Raw genomic sequence first — 17,882 nt, forward strand, 5'->3', positions numbered from 1 at the left:
ATATATTTAAACAATCATTTCCATCCATTGTATCAAAGGAATATGTGCCTAGTCCTTGTTATGTTTTGTACAAGACAAAATCTTGAGTGAAAGTACACATTTGTAACACATTCATCAAACAGCAAATGCTCTGTACTTGCTTGCAAACCTCAACAGCCTTCTATTATTTTAATTGTACTATCTTATGTCAGAAAAACGTTTGTCACCCTTCAGGCACCTCGCTATAGCTTGCATGTGGAGAATTGACATGGCGATGTTGTCTTTTTCCATGGAGATTGGTAGTCCATTCAGTATCTTCTATAATCATCTGTCATTTATAGTGCCGTAATCTGAAACATTTTTTTGTTAATGTAAAAAAAAAAATCTGTTTTCATTCTTGTTTTATTTCATGCTTCATGTCGTAGAAGATTCTGTTAAGGGCTGTTACTTTTACAGGAATTTTATTTTTTATCATTTTAGAGGATGATGGAGTAAAATTGCAAATAAAAAAAAATAAAAAAAAATAAATAAAGTAAATACATGTGACTTAAAAACAAAAAGGCGAAAGAATAAAATAGCCTACTTCATGGCTTCTTAAAAAATACCTTTGTTTTGCACCAAAAGTTTTAAGTAAAACTACAAAAATTTTAACCATCGGACAAAAAGGACGAAAAACAGCCATTACAGAACATAAATGAACACCATCTTTTGATACAAGTTATAAAAGATTCAGTACAGCTACAAAATTAATTAACAGCTGTTTTGTCCATCTAGGGCTCGTCAGTGATGTGATGGAGTTGTTGAAACACTAGATGGGGTGGTGAAATCAAATTCATTATTTTCAGTATTGAATGATTTCAGAAGATTATCACATACATATTGAATTGTCTGAACTGTTTATTAATTTGCATTATTCCAATAAATCAAAACATAACCCAATAAGTATGTTAAATCTAGTCTAACAGCCGAGTCCTGTAGATTGTATAGCTGTAATATGACGCCTAAATGACCAGAATTTCTCAACATGTGTTCTGATTTAGAATTAGAGGAATTTTCACATAAGTACATATATAACCAAATGATTGACAGTTAACTTTGACTTAATCCCTCCCCCTGTTTACAAGTCACTTGAGTGACATATACCAACTTGTCCATGATTATTGATCACGAGGCACGTGTCGTTTGAACTTTTCCAATCGTGTCAGATTTTAGAGAAACTATGGATAATCATCAGCCATATGCACGTGGAAGATAACTTAAGAAGTTCACTCCCTTACAAGCTGAGGGGTGGGGCCATAATCAGTTACAGAGGGGTGGGGCCAAAATCAGTCAGAGAAAATTCATTTGCGCAGTACGCATTTGAAACTTGAAATATTAAATACTCCTGGCTTAAAATATTTCTTTCCATGAATACTGTTGTGGCTTTCAATCGTCAGGTGATTCACAGCTACTAATATATCATTTTTTAAGTGAAAAAAGTAGCTCAATCAGAGATTGGATGGTGGATGAACACCAGAGGTCCCAAAAAAAACCATCACTGACCTGCGGCCAGTACCCGGCCAACTGCCCTATGTAGGCTTCAAATGATCCAGAGGTGGAGGGCTAGTGATAAAACACTCAAATGCCTTAACTACTTGGCCAGCTTGGCCCCAAAGGCATAGAGAACTGAATCACATGATACTCTATAGTAGATATTGTTGTGAGGATTATACAATTCCTAGTCACCGAATAGGATGCAGAGAGAGGGAATTGACATTGGTAGCACGATATGCCTTCTAATAAAATGACTGTAGCATAAAAGGTTAGCGTGATGCTGCATAGAATATCTTTGTGAACCTACTTGCTGGAATAGGAGTAGCTCTAATACAGTTAGTAATAGCCTCAGGTTGGCGTCTGGCCTCAGACATTGCCCGTAGTCGTCTTTGTTTGGGAGTGTCTGCCGCAATAGGTGTTAAAGCATGGCCAAGTATCGAGGCAAAATACATGAAACTCAGCAACATCTGATGAAAAAAATATGATCAAGTATTTACATATGAATGGCGATGTTAATATTTCAACTAACTAGAGAGGAATGTCATTTATGGTATCATAAATGACAAAGCAAAGAAACGTCTATTGTTCATCATCAAAATGTCACTTAACTGTTTCAATAATGAAAAAACTTTAGATTAAATCAAGTCATCATTGGCAGAAAAGAATAATAAACTTAGAGAATATAAATAAATTGTGATTGAATTGTTTTATTATGGCAATTATAATCATTATAAATGTCATACATGAGTTTACAAGTACAAGTTTATTTCTGAAAGAAGAGTTCCTGAAGTCTAACTAATAAGGGCACTTGCCTCTTTAAGTCCAGCCTCTCTTTTTTTTATAGAGGTGATTAATATACGTAAGTTAAAATATTTCTGATTTAACAATACAATTATCAGATTGTAGCATTTCACCTCCCACATACCAAGATTTACAATATCTTTCAAATAACAATAATGTTTTTCTTTTTGTTTTTTTTTTCTGACAAATATTTAATTTTCATTTCTCAACACCTTTCATGTAAAAACCTTATCACTTTATAAAGTCCAGTTAAATATATAAATGTGAATTTTTACTAAAATGATTTAAAATATTTCTGTCAGTAACTGGCAAATTATTTTAAGTTCTCACCTGCAATGACACAAATATATAATTGTACCACTGAAATGGGGACGTACTGGCTGTCCCTGAAACAAGAAGGGTTATATATCAAGGTCAGGAAAATAGGTCAAGGTTATGTCAAATGTATTAAAAGCAATGTCTGTTATCATCATATATACCTAAAGGACTGACAACATTACAATTCAGTGTCAAAACTTTTAATTTTATTTCAAAACCAGATTCAGAATAAGTCACAAAGTTTGAGAATATTAAACAGAATGTTATAACATCTTTCAACATGAAATTCGGTGTTTGCATTAGATATTTCATAAATTGAGTAATTTTCAGATTAAAAGGGTTTCTCAGTATACAAGGAATAGCATATTTGTGAAAATCTGGGGTCAGTTTCTATGTTATTGAATTGATTATACAATGACATTAACAAATCTGACAATTTTTTGAAAATGAGATTGGAGTATCTATGACGTATATTAGGTATACTAAGGTGAAGACGGTGTACTTACCACATAAAGTTGCCGTGGAAACAGAAAAATACAAAAATTTGGTATATAATGCAATGATGAGTCCGGGGTTCTCTTCCACTGATTCTCTGATATCCTTCCAAGATCCAGGCTAGGAAAAAAAAATCAAAGAACATTACGTTATTGATTTGGCAATAAGACCACATCTGATGACGAACCCATCTACGTCTATAGCAGTTTCCATGGAGATGCTACAGAATTATATCTCTAGTTGTAAAACCTGTCAAATCTAGCCCAGTCTAATCTGAATACCTGTCTAGTCTGACTTAAATATTAGGTCTAAGCATTTTCCCACTTACCAGGTCACTATAAGCAGTTACAACCTGTTTAATCTGGACAGTGTCTATTCTGAAATTATTATTAATATTTAATATTTCACTGATTCTGGTATGACAGTACTGCTAAACACTTCATTTCCAGTGTTGAACATTTCTCAACAGGCAAACACTTTCAAAGGCCTATAACAGAATTACTGACTCCTAAATGTCCCAGACTTTTCCTATAAACCTGTTATGCTGTTGAATGTTGTTTCCTATAAACCTGTTATATTTTTCAACTATTTCATGCTAATTCGGTATTTCAAAGGACACTCGTGTAAATTCAGGCCTAATATTTTGGTCCATATGACTTTTGGTTAAGACAGAAAATGCTGTCTTATGTTCCTGTAATAAGCCCATCTCCAGACTCTGTATCAATGGTTTCTACATCACAGGGACACACTTCAGTTCAGCAGAATAATCCTGTATCTCTTACCTTGAGTGATTTACTTATGTTAAAAATCCTCACCTGCAGTCGACTTGTGACAGTGTAGAGACCCGCAAACAACAGAATCGCTGCAAAGTAGGACTGGACAAGAAGGATGCCGTTCACTCGCCGTCCAACAAGTTGTTGAGCCAACTTCACTGGAAATAAAACACATTTATTGGATGTTCAAACCTTGATATGTTACAAAAACAAAACAAGAAAAATAAAAAATAAAAAAAATTGGAAATTCTTCTGAAAATTCCTCTGATTGAAACAGTACATTATCAGGGAAAAATGTGAAAGTTAATTTAAAAAAAGAGGTTTCACACATAACTTGTATAATAATGATTTGTCATTTATAAATTCTTATTTTCTTTATTCTTTTAAATATTGATAACTATTATATCTACAAATAGATACAAATATTGAATCAATTTTGTTGAATATAGTACATCAACTTACTGGTGTAAACTATTAGTACATCAACTTACTGGTGTAGTACATCAACTTACTGGTGTAAACTATTAGTACATCAACTTACTGGTGTAGTACATCAACTTACTGGTGTAAACTATTAGTACATCAACTTACTGGTGTAGTACATCAACTTACTGGTGTAGTACATCAACTTACTGGTGTAAACTATTAGTACATCAACTTACTGGTGTAGTACATCAACTTACTGGTGTAGTACATCAACTTACTGGTGTAAACTATTAGTACATCAACTTACTGGTGTAAACTATTAGTACATCAACTTACTGGTGTAGTACATCAACTTACTGGTGTAAACTATTAGTACATCAACTTACTGGTGTAGTACATCAACTTACTGGTGTAGTACATCAACTTACTGGCGTAAACTATTAGTACATCAACTTACTGGTGTAGTACATCAACTTACTGAGATTCGGAGTAAAATCCTGACAGTGACTTTTGATTTTGTATTTTTATCATTGATGTATGCCTTACCTGAACTAAACATGATGAGGATGAGGTTTGCTAGTTGTAGAACTATCATAGTAACACAGCTCTGAAATACAGAAATGAGGAATCAGATTTAAGTTAAAAATAAATCAAATCAAATATCAAGCCTAGCTCTTACTGCAAGTCTGCATTCATGTATAACTATGTCTTTGGTCAAATAGGCTACAGTTTAATTTTTATAAATATAAATTTTTATAAATAATACCATGTTTAAATATCATATTCTCATTATCTTTACTCAGAAAGACCATTTACTCCAATTACTTACATAAGAATAAACTAATGTCTGGTAATAAGCCCATATTCATCTATTAAGTTGAAATAATATTAAATGCTGAATAACTGCCCTATGATAAGCCCTTGAGGGTCCTTTTTTAAAAATCAAACTTCATTTACTTTACAAAAATTGCCAAACAAGTTTTTCCAACTTCAATCAATCTTGTCGGTGTTGATGCTAATACGCGAGGGGTCTTACAGTGGGATAAAACCAGAGTAACGGGGGAAACCCACTGGGTCAGGCATGTGACCTTTTCATGTTCGTTCCTGGAATCAAAAATCTGTAAGTCTAGGTAAAATGTGAATATGTTACCACTACACCTCTCAACCACCCTGGAGCTTCCTATGGGCTTATCGCTGATCAAATACGTTGTATGAAATTATTGATGAGAAATACTCACTGCCACAATAGCATTGTCATCATCCTTCTTGGACCAGATATCAATAATTGTCTGGATAATTAGATTTACACCCTGAAAACGACCAAATATTACATAAGGTGAAGGTCATGTATGTATATATCATATTGTATAATTACAACATGTAGGTCTTGTCTCAAACTTCTGATAAACAATGCATTTATCAATGAGATCTTTATCACAGAATTACACTCTGTAGGAAAATGATTTCTGAATGATGGTTTCAAACTTTCCGTTTGGTTTTTAAAATTTTCTTAATAAGTATGATTACATCATTGCTCTTATGTAAAATAATAGTAATACATCCAGTTACTGTGGTTAATAATGCAAACTTTATCTAGTTATTGTGGTTTGTGATGTAAACTTTGTCTTGTTGTTGTTGTTTTTGATGTAAACTTTGTCTTGTTGTTGTTGTTTGTGATGTAAACTTTGTCTTGTTGTTGTTGTTTGTGATGTAAACTTTGTCTTGTTGTTGTTGTTTTTGATGTAAACTTTGTCTTGTTGTTGTTGTTTTTGATGTAAACTTTGTCTTGTTGTTGTTGTTTTTGATGTAAACTTTGTCTTGTTGTTGTTGTTTTTGATGTAAACTTTGTCTTGTTGTTGTTGTTTTTGATGTAAACTTTGTCTTGTTGTTGTTTGTGATGTAAACTTTGTCTTGTTGTTGTTGTTTTTGATGTAAACTTTGTCTTGTTGTTGTTGTTTGTGATGTAAACTTTATCTAGTTATTGTGGTTAATGATGTAAGCTTTATCTAGTTGTTGTAGTTGGTGATGTAAATTTTATCTAGTTATTGTGGTCTGTGATGTAAACTTTATCTAGTTATTGTGGTTTGTGATATCTAGTTATGGTGGTCTGTGATGTAAACTTTATCTAGTTATTGTGGTTTGTAATGTAAACTTTATCTAGTTATGGTGGTTAATGATGTAAACTTTATCTAGTTATTGTGGTCTGTGATGTAAACTTTATCTAGTTATGGTGGTTAATGATGTAAACTTTATCTAGTTATGGTGGTTAATGATGTACACTTTATCTAGTTATGGTGGTTAATGATGTAAGCTTTATCTAGTTGTTGTGGTTGGTGATGTAAATTTTATCTAGTTATGGTGGTCTGTGATGTAAACTTTATCTAGTTATTGTGGTTTGTGATGTTAACTTTATCTAGTTATTGTGGTTAATGATGTAAGCTTTATCTAGTTGTTGTGGTTGGTGATGTAAATTTTATCTAGTTATGGTGGCTTGTGATGTAAACTTTATCTAGTTATTGCAGTTTGTAATGTAAACTTTATCTAGTTATTGTGGTTTGTAATGTAAACTTTATCTAGTTATGGTGGTTAATGATGTAAACTTTATCTAGTTATGGTGGTTTGTGATGTAAACTTTATCTAGTTATTGTGGTCTGTGATGTAAACTTTATCTAGTTATGGTGATTAATGATGTAAACTTTATCTAGTTATGGTGGCTTGTGATGTAAACTTTATCTAGTTATGGTGGCTTGTGATGTAAACTTTATCTAGTTATGGTGGCTTGTGATGTAAACTTTATCTAGTTATGGTTGTTAATGATGTAAACTTTATCTAGTTATGGTGGTTAATGATGTAAACTTTATCTAGTTATGGTGGCTTGTGATGTAAACTTTATCTAGTTATTACAGTTTGTGATGTAAACTTTATCTAGTAATCGTGGTTGGTAATGTAAATTTTATCTAGTTATGGTGGTTGGTGATGTAAACTTTATCTAGTTATGGTGGTTAATGATGTAAACTTTATCTAGTTATGGTGGTTAATGATTTAAACTTTATCTAGTTATGGTGGCTTGTGATGTAAACTTTATCTAGTTATTGCAGTTTGTGATGTAAACTTTATCTAGTAATCGTGGTTTGTGATGTAAACTTTATCTAGTTATGGTGGTTAATGATGTTAACTTTATCTAGTTATGGTGGTCTGTGATGTAAACTTTATCTAGTTATTGTGGTTTGTAATGTAAACTTTATCTAGTTATGGTGGTTTGTGATGTAAACTTTATCTAGTTATTGTGGTCTGTGATGTAAACTTTATCTAGTTATGGTGGTTAATGATGTAAACTTAATCTAGTTATGGTGGTTAATGATGTACACTTTATCTAGTTATGGTGGTTAATGATGTAAGCTTTATCTAGTTGTTGTGGTTGGTGATGTAAATTTTATCTAGTTATGGTGGTCTGTGATGTAAACTTTATCTAGTTATTGTGGTTTGTGATGTTAACTTTATCTAGTTATTGTGGTTAATGATGTAAGCTTTATCTAGTTGTTGTAGTTGATGATGTAAATTTTATCTAGTTATGGTGGCTTGTGATGTAAACTTTATCTAGTTATTGCAGTTTGTAATGTAAACTTTATCTAGTTATTGTGGTTTGTAATGTAAACTTTATCTAGTTATGGTGGTTAATGATGTAAACTTTATCTAGTAATCGTGGTTGGTGATGTAAATTTTATCTAGTTATGGAGGTTGGTGATGTAAACTTTATCTAGTTATGGTGGTTAATGATGTAAACTTTATCTAGTTATGGTGGTTAATGATGTAAACTTTATCTAGTTATGGTGGCTTGTGATGTAAACTTTATCTAGTTATGGTGGCTTGTGATGTAAACTTTATCTAGTTATGGTGGCTTGTGATGTAAATTTTATCTAGTTATGGTTGTTAATGATGTAAACTTTATCTAGTTATGGTGGTTAATGATGTAAACTTTATCTAGTTATTACAGTTTGTGATGTAAACTTTATCTAGTAATCGTGGTTGGTGATGTAAATTTTATCTAGTTATGGTGGTTGGTGATGTAAACTTTATCTAGTTATGGTGGTTAATGATGTAAACTTTATCTAGTTATGGTGGTTAATGATGTAAACTTTATCTAGTTATGGTGGCTTGTGATGTAAACTTTATCTAGTTATTGTGGTCTGTGATGTAAACTTTATCTAGTTATGGTGGTTAATGATGTACACTTTATCTAGTTATGGTGGTTAATGATGTAAGCTTTATCTAGTTGTTGTGGTTGGTGATGTAAATTTTATCTAGTTATGGTGGTCTGTGATGTAAACTTTATCTAGTTATTGTGGTTTGTGATGTTAACTTTATCTAGTTATTGTGGTTAATGATGTAAGCTTTATCTAGTTGTTGTAGTTGGTGATGTAAATTTTATCTAGTTATGGTGGCTTGTGATGTAAACTTTATCTAGTTATTGCAGTTTGTAATGTAAACTTTATCTAGTTATTGTGGTTTGTAATGTAAACTTTATCTAGTTATGGTGGTTAATGATGTAAACTTTATCTAGTTATGGTGGTTTGTGATGTAAACTTTATCTAGTTATTGTGGTCTGTGATGTAAACTTTATCTAGTTATGGTGATTAATGATGTAAACTTTATCTAGTTATGGTGGCTTGTGATGTAAACTTTATCTAGTTATGGTGGCTTGTGATGTAAACTTTATCTAGTTATGGTGGCTTGTGATGTAAACTTTATCTAGTTATGGTTGTTAATGATGTAAACTTTATCTAGTTATGGTGGTTAATGATGTAAACTTATCTAGTTATGGTGGCTTGTGATGTAAACTTTATCTAGTTATTACAGTTTGTGATGTAAACTTTATCTAGTAATCGTGGTTGGTGATGTAAATTTTATCTAGTTATGGTGGTTGGTGATGTAAACTTTATCTAGTTATGGTGGTTAATGATGTAAACTTTATCTAGTTATGGTGGTTAATGATTTAAACTTTATCTAGTTATGGTGGCTTGTGATGTAAACTTTATCTAGTTATTGCAGTTTGTGATGTAAACTTTATCTAGTAATCGTGGTTTGTGATGTAAACTTTATCTAGTTATGGTGGTTAATGATGTAAACTTTATCTAGTTATGGTGGTCTGTGATGTAAACTTTATCTAGTTATTGTGGTTTGTAATGTAAACTTTATCTAGTTATGGTGGTTTGTGATGTAAACTTTATTTAGTTACTGTGGTTTGTGATGTAAACTTTATCTAGTTATTGTGGTTTGTGATGTAAACTTTATCTCGTTATTGTGGTTTGTGATGTAAACTTTATCTAGTTATTGTGGTCTATGATGTAAACTTTATCTAGTTATGGTGGCTTGTGATGTAAACTTTATCTAGTTATGGTGGCTTGTGATGTAAACTTTATCTAGTTATGGTGGTTAATGATGTAAACTTTATCTAGTTGTTGTAGTTGGTGATGTAAATTTTATCTAGTTATGGTGGCTTGTGATGTAAACTTTATCTAGTTATTGCAGTTTGTAATGTAAACTTTATCTAGTTATTGTGGTTTGTAATGTAAACTTTATCTAGTTATGGTGGTTAATGATGTAAACTTTATCTAGTTATGGTGGTTTGTGATGTAAACTTTATCTAGTTATTGTGGTCTGTGATGTAAACTTTATCTAGTTATGGTGATTAATGATGTAAACTTTATCTAGTTATGGTGGCTTGTGATGTAAACTTTATCTAGTTATGGTGGCTTGTGATGTAAACTTTATCTAGTTATGGTGGCTTGTGATGTAAATTTTATCTAGTTATGGTTGTTAATGATGTAAACTTTATCTAGTTATGGTGGTTAATGATGTAAACTTTATCTAGTTATGGTGGCTTGTGATGTAAACTTTATCTAGTTATTACAGTTTGTGATGTAAACTTTATCTAGTAATCGTGGTTGGTGATGTAAATTTTATCTAGTTATGGAGGTTGGTGATGTAAACTTTATCTAGTTATGGTGGTTAATGATGTAAACTTTATCTAGTTATGGTGGTTAATGATGTAAACTTTATCTAGTTATGGTGGCTTGTGATGTAAACTTTATCTAGTTATGGTGGCTTGTGATGTAAACTTTATCTAGTTATGGTGGCTTGTGATGTAAATTTTATCTAGTTATGGTTGTTAATGATGTAAACTTTATCTAGTTATGGTGGTTAATGATGTAAACTTTATCTAGTTATGGTGGCTTGTGATGTAAACTTTATCTAGTTATTACAGTTTGTGATGTAAACTTTATCTAGTAATCGTGGTTGGTGATGTAAATTTTATCTAGTTATGGAGGTTGGTGATGTAAACTTTATCTAGTTATGGTGGTTAATGATGTAAACTTTATCTAGTTATGGTGGTTAATGATGTAAACTTTATCTAGTTATGGTGGCTTGTGATGTAAACTTTATCTAGTTATGGTGGCTTGTGATGTAAACTTTATCTAGTTATGGTGGCTTGTGATGTAAACTTTATCTAGTTATGGTTGTTAATGATGTAAACTTTATCTAGTTATGGTGGTTAATGATGTAAACTTTATCTAGTTATGGTGGCTTGTGATGTAAACTTTATCTAGTTATTACAGTTTGTGATGTAAACTTTGTCTAGTAATCGTGGTTGGTGATGTAAATTTTATCTAGTTATGGAGGTTGGTGATGTAAACTTTATCTAGTTATGGTGGTTAATGATGTAAACTTTATCTAGTTATGGTGGTTAATGATGTAAACTTTATCTAGTTATGGTGGCTTGTGATGTAAACTTTATCTAGTTATTGCAGTTTGTGATGTAAACTTTATCTAGTAATCGTGGTTTGTGATGTAAACTTTATCTAGTTATGGTGGTTAATGATGTAAACTTTATCTAGTTATGGTGGTCTGTGATGTAAACTTTATCTAGTTATTGTGGTTTGTAATGTAAACTTTATCTAGTTATGGTGGTTAATGATGTAAACTTTATCTAGTTATTGTGGTTTGTGATGTAAACTTTATCTAGTTATTGTGGTCTATGATGTAAACTTTATCTAGTTATGGTGGTTAATGATGTAAACTTTATCTAGTTATGGTGGCTTGTGATGTAAACTTTATCTAGTTATGGAGGCTTGTGATGTAAACTTTATCTAGTTATGGTGGTTAATGATGTAAACTTTATCTAGTTATGGTGGTTAATGATGTAAACTTTATCTAGTTATTGTGGTTTGTGATGTAAACTTTATCTAGTTATTGTGGTTTGTGATGTAAACTTTATCTAGTTATTGTGGTTTGTGATGTAAACTTTATCCAGTTATTGTACTCACCTGTAAAAGCAGGGTTAAGATGATGGTCTTTGTTCCTGTAACTTGTTGAAGGGCTTGTTTACATTTTTGACAAAACCTTTCTCTGAAAGAATGGCTGATAGACATGGTTTCCTGTTGAAAAAAAAGTAACATAGTACCCATCATTGATTAGCTGTTACCTGTGATGAAGTCTTATCTACTATCCTCAGTTAGTCCATATTGTCCTAATTTTGATCTAGACTATTTATCTTAATCGGTTCGTAATGTTTCTTGTGATATATACCAATATTGACCTTGACCCTTGCCATGTATTCTGACCCTGTTATATTTCTTTGGTATGTGACTGTCCAAAATATTTGTCCTGATGACCTTATCAAATTGTTACAAAGCCTTTTCACTGAACTTGACTCTATTGACCCTATAAGGTGCTAAATATATATTGGCTTTCCCCCATTTTTTGAAGATATGTCCTTCATTGACCATGACCCAGTTTTTCTCCTGTGAATGTCCTGTGTTGTGCTGTGATAGCTGTATACCAGAACATCAGACTGGCTCAAATGTTACCCCTACTTGTGGTACTATAATGATATAACCTAACAAACAAACAAACAAACAAACAAACAAACAAACAAACAAATGTCCTACGTATTGGCCCTTTTATTTCCCTGCGATATGACCTTTACATTGACCTTGACCTTATCTTGCTGAGTATTTTATTACCTTAATATTGACCTTGATCATACCCTTGTGATGCATCCTATATACTGACCGTGTCATTCTCCTGTGAGGTTTCGTTGAAATCATCAAGATACTGTTTAAGAGTCTGGCTACTCTCCTCTAGATTTTCCAGCAGTTTTACTGTTTGATAGTAGGATAAGTGAATACCATCATGGTCGGTACCAAGTACTGCATGTCTGTAACTACAACAAAATATATATCGAATGAAGATCATGCAGAAATGGCTCAAAATATATCTTTTAAATCAAAATAAGCACAAAAATTAAAAATGTATGATCTGATCTTTCATATACCATGGTTAACCAAACGGATTTCTCACTTGCATTTTGAGACCACACTCTTGAAAACTGTTATTATCAATGACTGAATGGTAAAGTAGATTGAAAATATGACACTGATACAAAATATATATATTGATATCTATGTATATTATCTATATCTATATCTAAATATCTATATCCATTCTATCTTATAATCCAAGTGAAGTTTATATAAAGATAATCCAAGTGAAGTTTATATAAAGATAATCCAAGTGAAGTTTATATAAAGATAATCCAAGTGAAGTTTATATAAAGATAATCCAAGTGAAGTTTATATAAAGATAATCCAAGTGAAGTTTATATAAAGATAATCCAAGTGAAGTTTATATGAAGATAATCCAAGTGAAGTTTATATGAAGATAATCCATCTGAAGCTTATGTAAACATAATTTAACTGGAGTTTATATAAGGCCACAACTATCACTGTTCAGTACATATTATATAGTTGTTCCACAGTCCTGTAATAAGCCCACCCATGCCTAATAGTAAGGCCACATGTCTATATATCACTGTTCAGTACAATTATATTATATAGGTGTTCCATAGTCCTGTAATAAACCTCACTGCTGACTTTAAGTTAAAGGTGACATGTTCAAGACTGTTTATATCAGATAGAATACGACGTACAACAAGCGCATATATATTTCTTATCTGACAACATGTGATGGTAAATCTTAAAGTTGTCAAAAGCAAGCCTTGTGTGCTGAGATTTTTTATAACCTTTTACCGGTAACTTTGATACCACATGTCCTGATAATTTTTTTTTACATTTTAAGATGGTTTTTAAGAGCAGATATATCATGTACATGTAAATGTAGACTTTAGGTAAGTATCAAAAGCAACATCACAGTAAAAAAAATTTTGTTTTTTTCATAATTATTGCATATATATATATCAAGTGTATCACCTTATGAGCAATGACGGTTTCCATGGAAATAAGCATGTAAGTTGTTAACTGATAATTGTAAAAGGAAAATCTCTCATCTTTAATCAACAGAATGTATATTTAAATTATGGTGTCATATATGATAACGCATGCCACACAACATAACATATCAGTAAACAAGAATGACTTCCCACGTAAATCGGTCATGGTTATGTCAGCCATAAAAGCAAACGATGTCCAAAGTGGCAGAAGAAAATCCCTGAATTTTATAGATGGTAACTATCAGTTAAGAAAGCAGTCTGGCTGGTGCATGCACTGATGGATGGACTGAATTACACTAGACCAAGGATTTTCATATTCTTTACAATATGTATACGACTGAAGTGAGGCTTTAACAGAACGATGGCTATTAACGCCACTTTTTTTTCATAATTCTGAATAAAATTTGAGTTATCAAACAGCTCAACCAAAACTTGTGAGAACAAAAACAGGTGTTTACATACTGTGTCACTACATTTTTCTGTACCATCAGATGTATTCGTGTATATAAGTGAACTGTCTAACTTTCATAATTTTCACATGGTGTTTCTGCTGTAACTTTAATAGGTAATTCCTGAATAAATTGATATTCGTATTCAAACTTGACATCGGAAACTGAATGCAAATATGGGGATTGCAAAGGCACATGACTGGAAGTGTATTGATTTGCATAATCAATAAAAAGAATAACATTTTTACTGTAATATCCTGTTAAGAGCTTTACCTATGTCAATAGTTTTTTTAAAGTCTTTTTGCACCCTTATTAACTTTTAAATGGATTTTTATGCATGTTCTCATTTTGCAACGGTCCTGTTTTCCTAAACATGTATCTGTAGTATTAACTTAAGAAATTTTGACTAAAACTGTTACTATGAAACCATTAATTTTCATGGGAGTTTTATTTTTCTTCATTTTGTGGGTACTCTTAATCCACTAAAAATATATTCTGTTAGAATTGGTGTAAGTATATTTATTATCCTTTGCTGTAAAAAGCCAAAATACTTGAGCCCCAAGAAAGTACCAGATTTACAGTAAGTGGATAAATAAACAATCAACAGTAAATGTGTATACTTTAATGGAAGAGAAGATGGCTAAACGATGTCCCTAGTTGTACTTACGTGTATTGTATTTAAACTTATATATACACAAGAAGATACCCACAAAAACAATGACTTGTATCTAATTCCTGTAAGTTCTGATAACTATCCTATCAATGAAGCTAAATATTACAAGCGGTTTTATCATTCTTCCATGGCCTATCACGTGGATCACACAAACTGATCATGATCTCTGTGTATGGGTGAACATGTGATCATTACATACACTATTGTTTTTGTCAACACCATTATCTGTAGAATGAAATATATCATATATATATAATGGATATATATATATTCTCTATTTAAACTTACCAACAAAACTAAAGGTAATTTTAACGTTTTGATCAATATATAGTATTATTAAAATTTCCCACCAAATTGGAATCAGCTGTTTGGCTATTCCATCAGGCTTTTCCATCAGCTGTCAAAATGTAAATACAAGAAATAATGTTTCAGTGTGAAAATCAAACTGTATTTTTTTAACAAATATTTCAACATGACGAGCACCGTTTATAATAAATGTATCCATAAAAAAATGCACTTTACACACCCGTGTAACCCTGGTAAAATACTAATAATGACCTCTGTTACATTGGCCCCCATGTAGGGACTCAGGAATAGTACTTAGCCATGCACCACCAGCATTACTGTAACCCCTAGAAACTGGAGGACAAGTTGTTTTTTCTGGAGAGGGAGTATGTAACCCTGGTAAAATACTAGCCACAATATACCACCTGGCTAGAGAGAACTTCTCTTCAGCTTGATTGATTGAGCGTCAGACTAGTAAGCTAAGGGTCCTGGGTTTGATTCCTAGCCAAGGCATTGAAATTAATAATGACCTCTGTTACATCGGTAAACAACAAAAATGTTTCTTCACTGAACTTTAATATTCCTGATGAAATTTATATGTATCTTATTCATCACAGTTAAACATTTTCATGATCATGTTAATGCAAGTTTGGGAAAGTGTCATATATAAATATGTGGCTATAACGTACATGTTAATCTGATTTACGTTGTTACGCTGTATATAGTGAAAATCTCTTGAGAAATTTATCTTGCTTGTTTCTATTTACATTAAGTTCTGATGTCACCGCTGAAGAAAATACTACACAAGCAAGTATATATATATCACAAGTGCATATTCTATTGATATAACATGTACACAGTTATTTGATAACATGGGTGTTTGGTGCAAGTGTACTATATGTAGTGCTTGTTCTTAACCTTAAATGGCTTTATCAAGCATGTTGTGTCGTGTTAGATTACAAAATATCACTGATACAGTCTTTCTAAGCAAGTTATCCTGTATACACACATTGTTTATCACCATAGTAAACATTAACCTAAAATGTAAATTGATATCACAAATATACTATGTATGTATTGCATGTATAAATACAGTCAACTTTTAGTCTAATCATAGACTTATTGTTACATATATATATATATATATATATATATATATATATATATATATACAATGAAGATGTATGTTTTGTATCCAAGTGTGTGGCCTAGGCTAAATAAATACATGTAAATCTATATCTGTAATATATTTGTACATAATCATACAGTTTTCTTTCTATAACTGCGGGCGACATATATGTATCTAGCATTTTATATCATTTAATTTGTTAGCTTAATAAAAGAACCACGTAAGGTATATTCAAAAGTTAACCAGGCCCTTTCAATCCGTGTTTTTTTGTTCTGCAAAACAAAACTGCAAAAAAGTATCACATTGCTGATTCTAATTCCAGTGCTTATGGAAGTACTTAAAAGTGTGCAATAGTTTTGTGTCTGGTCCTATAATGCACGAAAGTTTACACATGAGAGTGCGCTTTTCTAATCAAAATCGATTGTGATGTACAAGCAATCTCGAATCGTAATTATTACTGCATGTGCAACGTCTAGAAGTTTAACCCTCTTTAGAAGGGACAGATTTACCTGTTTCCCCTCCGTCTGGCGGGAGTATCAGTGCTATAGGTATTTATCAAAGGGTTGTCCTCCAAATCCTCTCCTGCATGATCCCAAAATAATTCAGACGACGAACCGTCCGCCATTTTCAAAAGTTTTTCCTATAAGGTCACATGATACAGAGGCTAAATATAGACTTAATGTCACGTGGTTGTTAAATTTGCGTAAACCCAATAAATGTCAAAATTAACTCGGACACCAACGTGTAAATTTTAACTACTAAGTGCTTATTTCTACCACTTATATAACTACGCAAAAGCATATATTCAAGCATAACATTTTCATAAATGCAGTTATCGAAATTTGTCGTTGTTTCTCCTGACATAAGGGACGTAACTCTTTCTTTCCTGTACAGTACAGCTTCCAAATGTTAAGAGTTGTCGTGTGCATTTCGAAGATACGGGTAAGCCATGATTTCATTTTTTCTTTGTACAATAAATTTGAGAGCTATGTAATCAATATTCAAAGACAATTCACGTCAGTCTCAATCTAAGGATCATGAACTTTATTCGAAAATTAAATTGTAGATGGTTTGAATTTCTTTGAACGTGTTTTAGTTCGGGAATGTTTTTAGCTAATTTAAAAGAAGAAAAAAAAATAAGATGCATTTTATTCAAGGTATGTCTGGTATATTATGATTCTTTATAAACTTTGTATTTCAGTGATGTCAAACAAAAAAAAAAATGGCGAGAAAAATATGCACTGAAAAAAACACTTGACTGTCTTCGATGCCTGGAATGGGTACCATAGTGTGCCTATCCGTGAAGAGGACAAGCACTTGACCACCTTCATCACACCATGGGGCAGATACAGATATAAGACAGCGCCTCAAGGATACATAGCCTCCGGAGATGGATATACACGCCGCTTTGACGAAATTGTATCTGACATTCCTGACAAAACAAAGTGTATAGATGATGCTCTTCTTTGGTCGGACAGTATCCAGCAAAGTTTCTTTCAATCGTGCAATTGGCTAGAAACCTGTGGAAAAAATGGTATCATTCTGAACCCTGACAAATTTGTGTTTGCAAAAGATACTGTTCAGTTTGCTGGCTTTGAAATTACTCGTGACAGTGTGCGACCATGCAGCCGTTATCTTGAAGCAATTCTGGACTTCCCTTCACCTAAGAACATAACTGATATGAGATCTTGGTTCGGCCTTGTAAATCAAGTGTCATATGCATTCAGCATGA

At 32.1% G+C, this 17,882-nt stretch overlaps 1 protein-coding gene across 1 annotated transcript; it reads right to left on the reverse strand.

Moving 5' to 3' along the window:
* Nucleotides 1-287: 287 nt before the first annotated feature.
* On the reverse strand, nt 288-16,775 carry LOC132546645 (uncharacterized). Its single transcript, XM_060210367.1, has 10 exons — nt 16,660-16,775; nt 12,399-12,549; nt 11,651-11,761; nt 5,564-5,635; nt 4,872-4,932; nt 3,942-4,057; nt 3,138-3,246; nt 2,644-2,699; nt 1,820-1,979; nt 288-329 (listed from the first exon to the last, which is right to left on the reverse strand). The coding sequence occupies exons 1-10, from the start codon at nt 16,773-16,775 to the stop codon at nt 304-306; spliced, it is 978 nt and encodes a 325-aa protein (XP_060066350.1). The 3' UTR covers nt 288-303.
* Nucleotides 16,776-17,882: the final 1,107 nt, after the last annotated feature.

This window comes from Ylistrum balloti, unplaced genomic scaffold (genome assembly GCF_031769215.1).
Source record: "Ylistrum balloti isolate Yb309-2 unplaced genomic scaffold, AGI_CSIRO_Ybal_v1 Utg369900, whole genome shotgun sequence".
Lineage (NCBI taxonomy): Eukaryota > Metazoa > Mollusca > Bivalvia > Pectinida > Pectinidae > Ylistrum > Ylistrum balloti.

What these genes read in the sequence shown, in the direction of transcription:
- LOC132546645 (XM_060210367.1), bottom strand. Translation starts at nt 16,775, where the DNA reads ATGGCGGACGGTTCGTCGTCTGAATTATTTTGGGATCATGCAGGAGAG. An exon ending in GCCAGACGGAGGGGAAACAG is followed by an intron (nt 12,550 to 16,659) that starts GTAAATCTGTCC and finishes ATTTTGTTGTAG; the next exon opens with TTACAGACATGCAGTACTTG. An exon ending in CCTCATCATGTTTAGTTCAG is followed by an intron (nt 4,058 to 4,871) that starts GTAAGGCATACA and finishes TTTTATTTCCAG; the next exon opens with TGAAGTTGGCTCAACAACTT.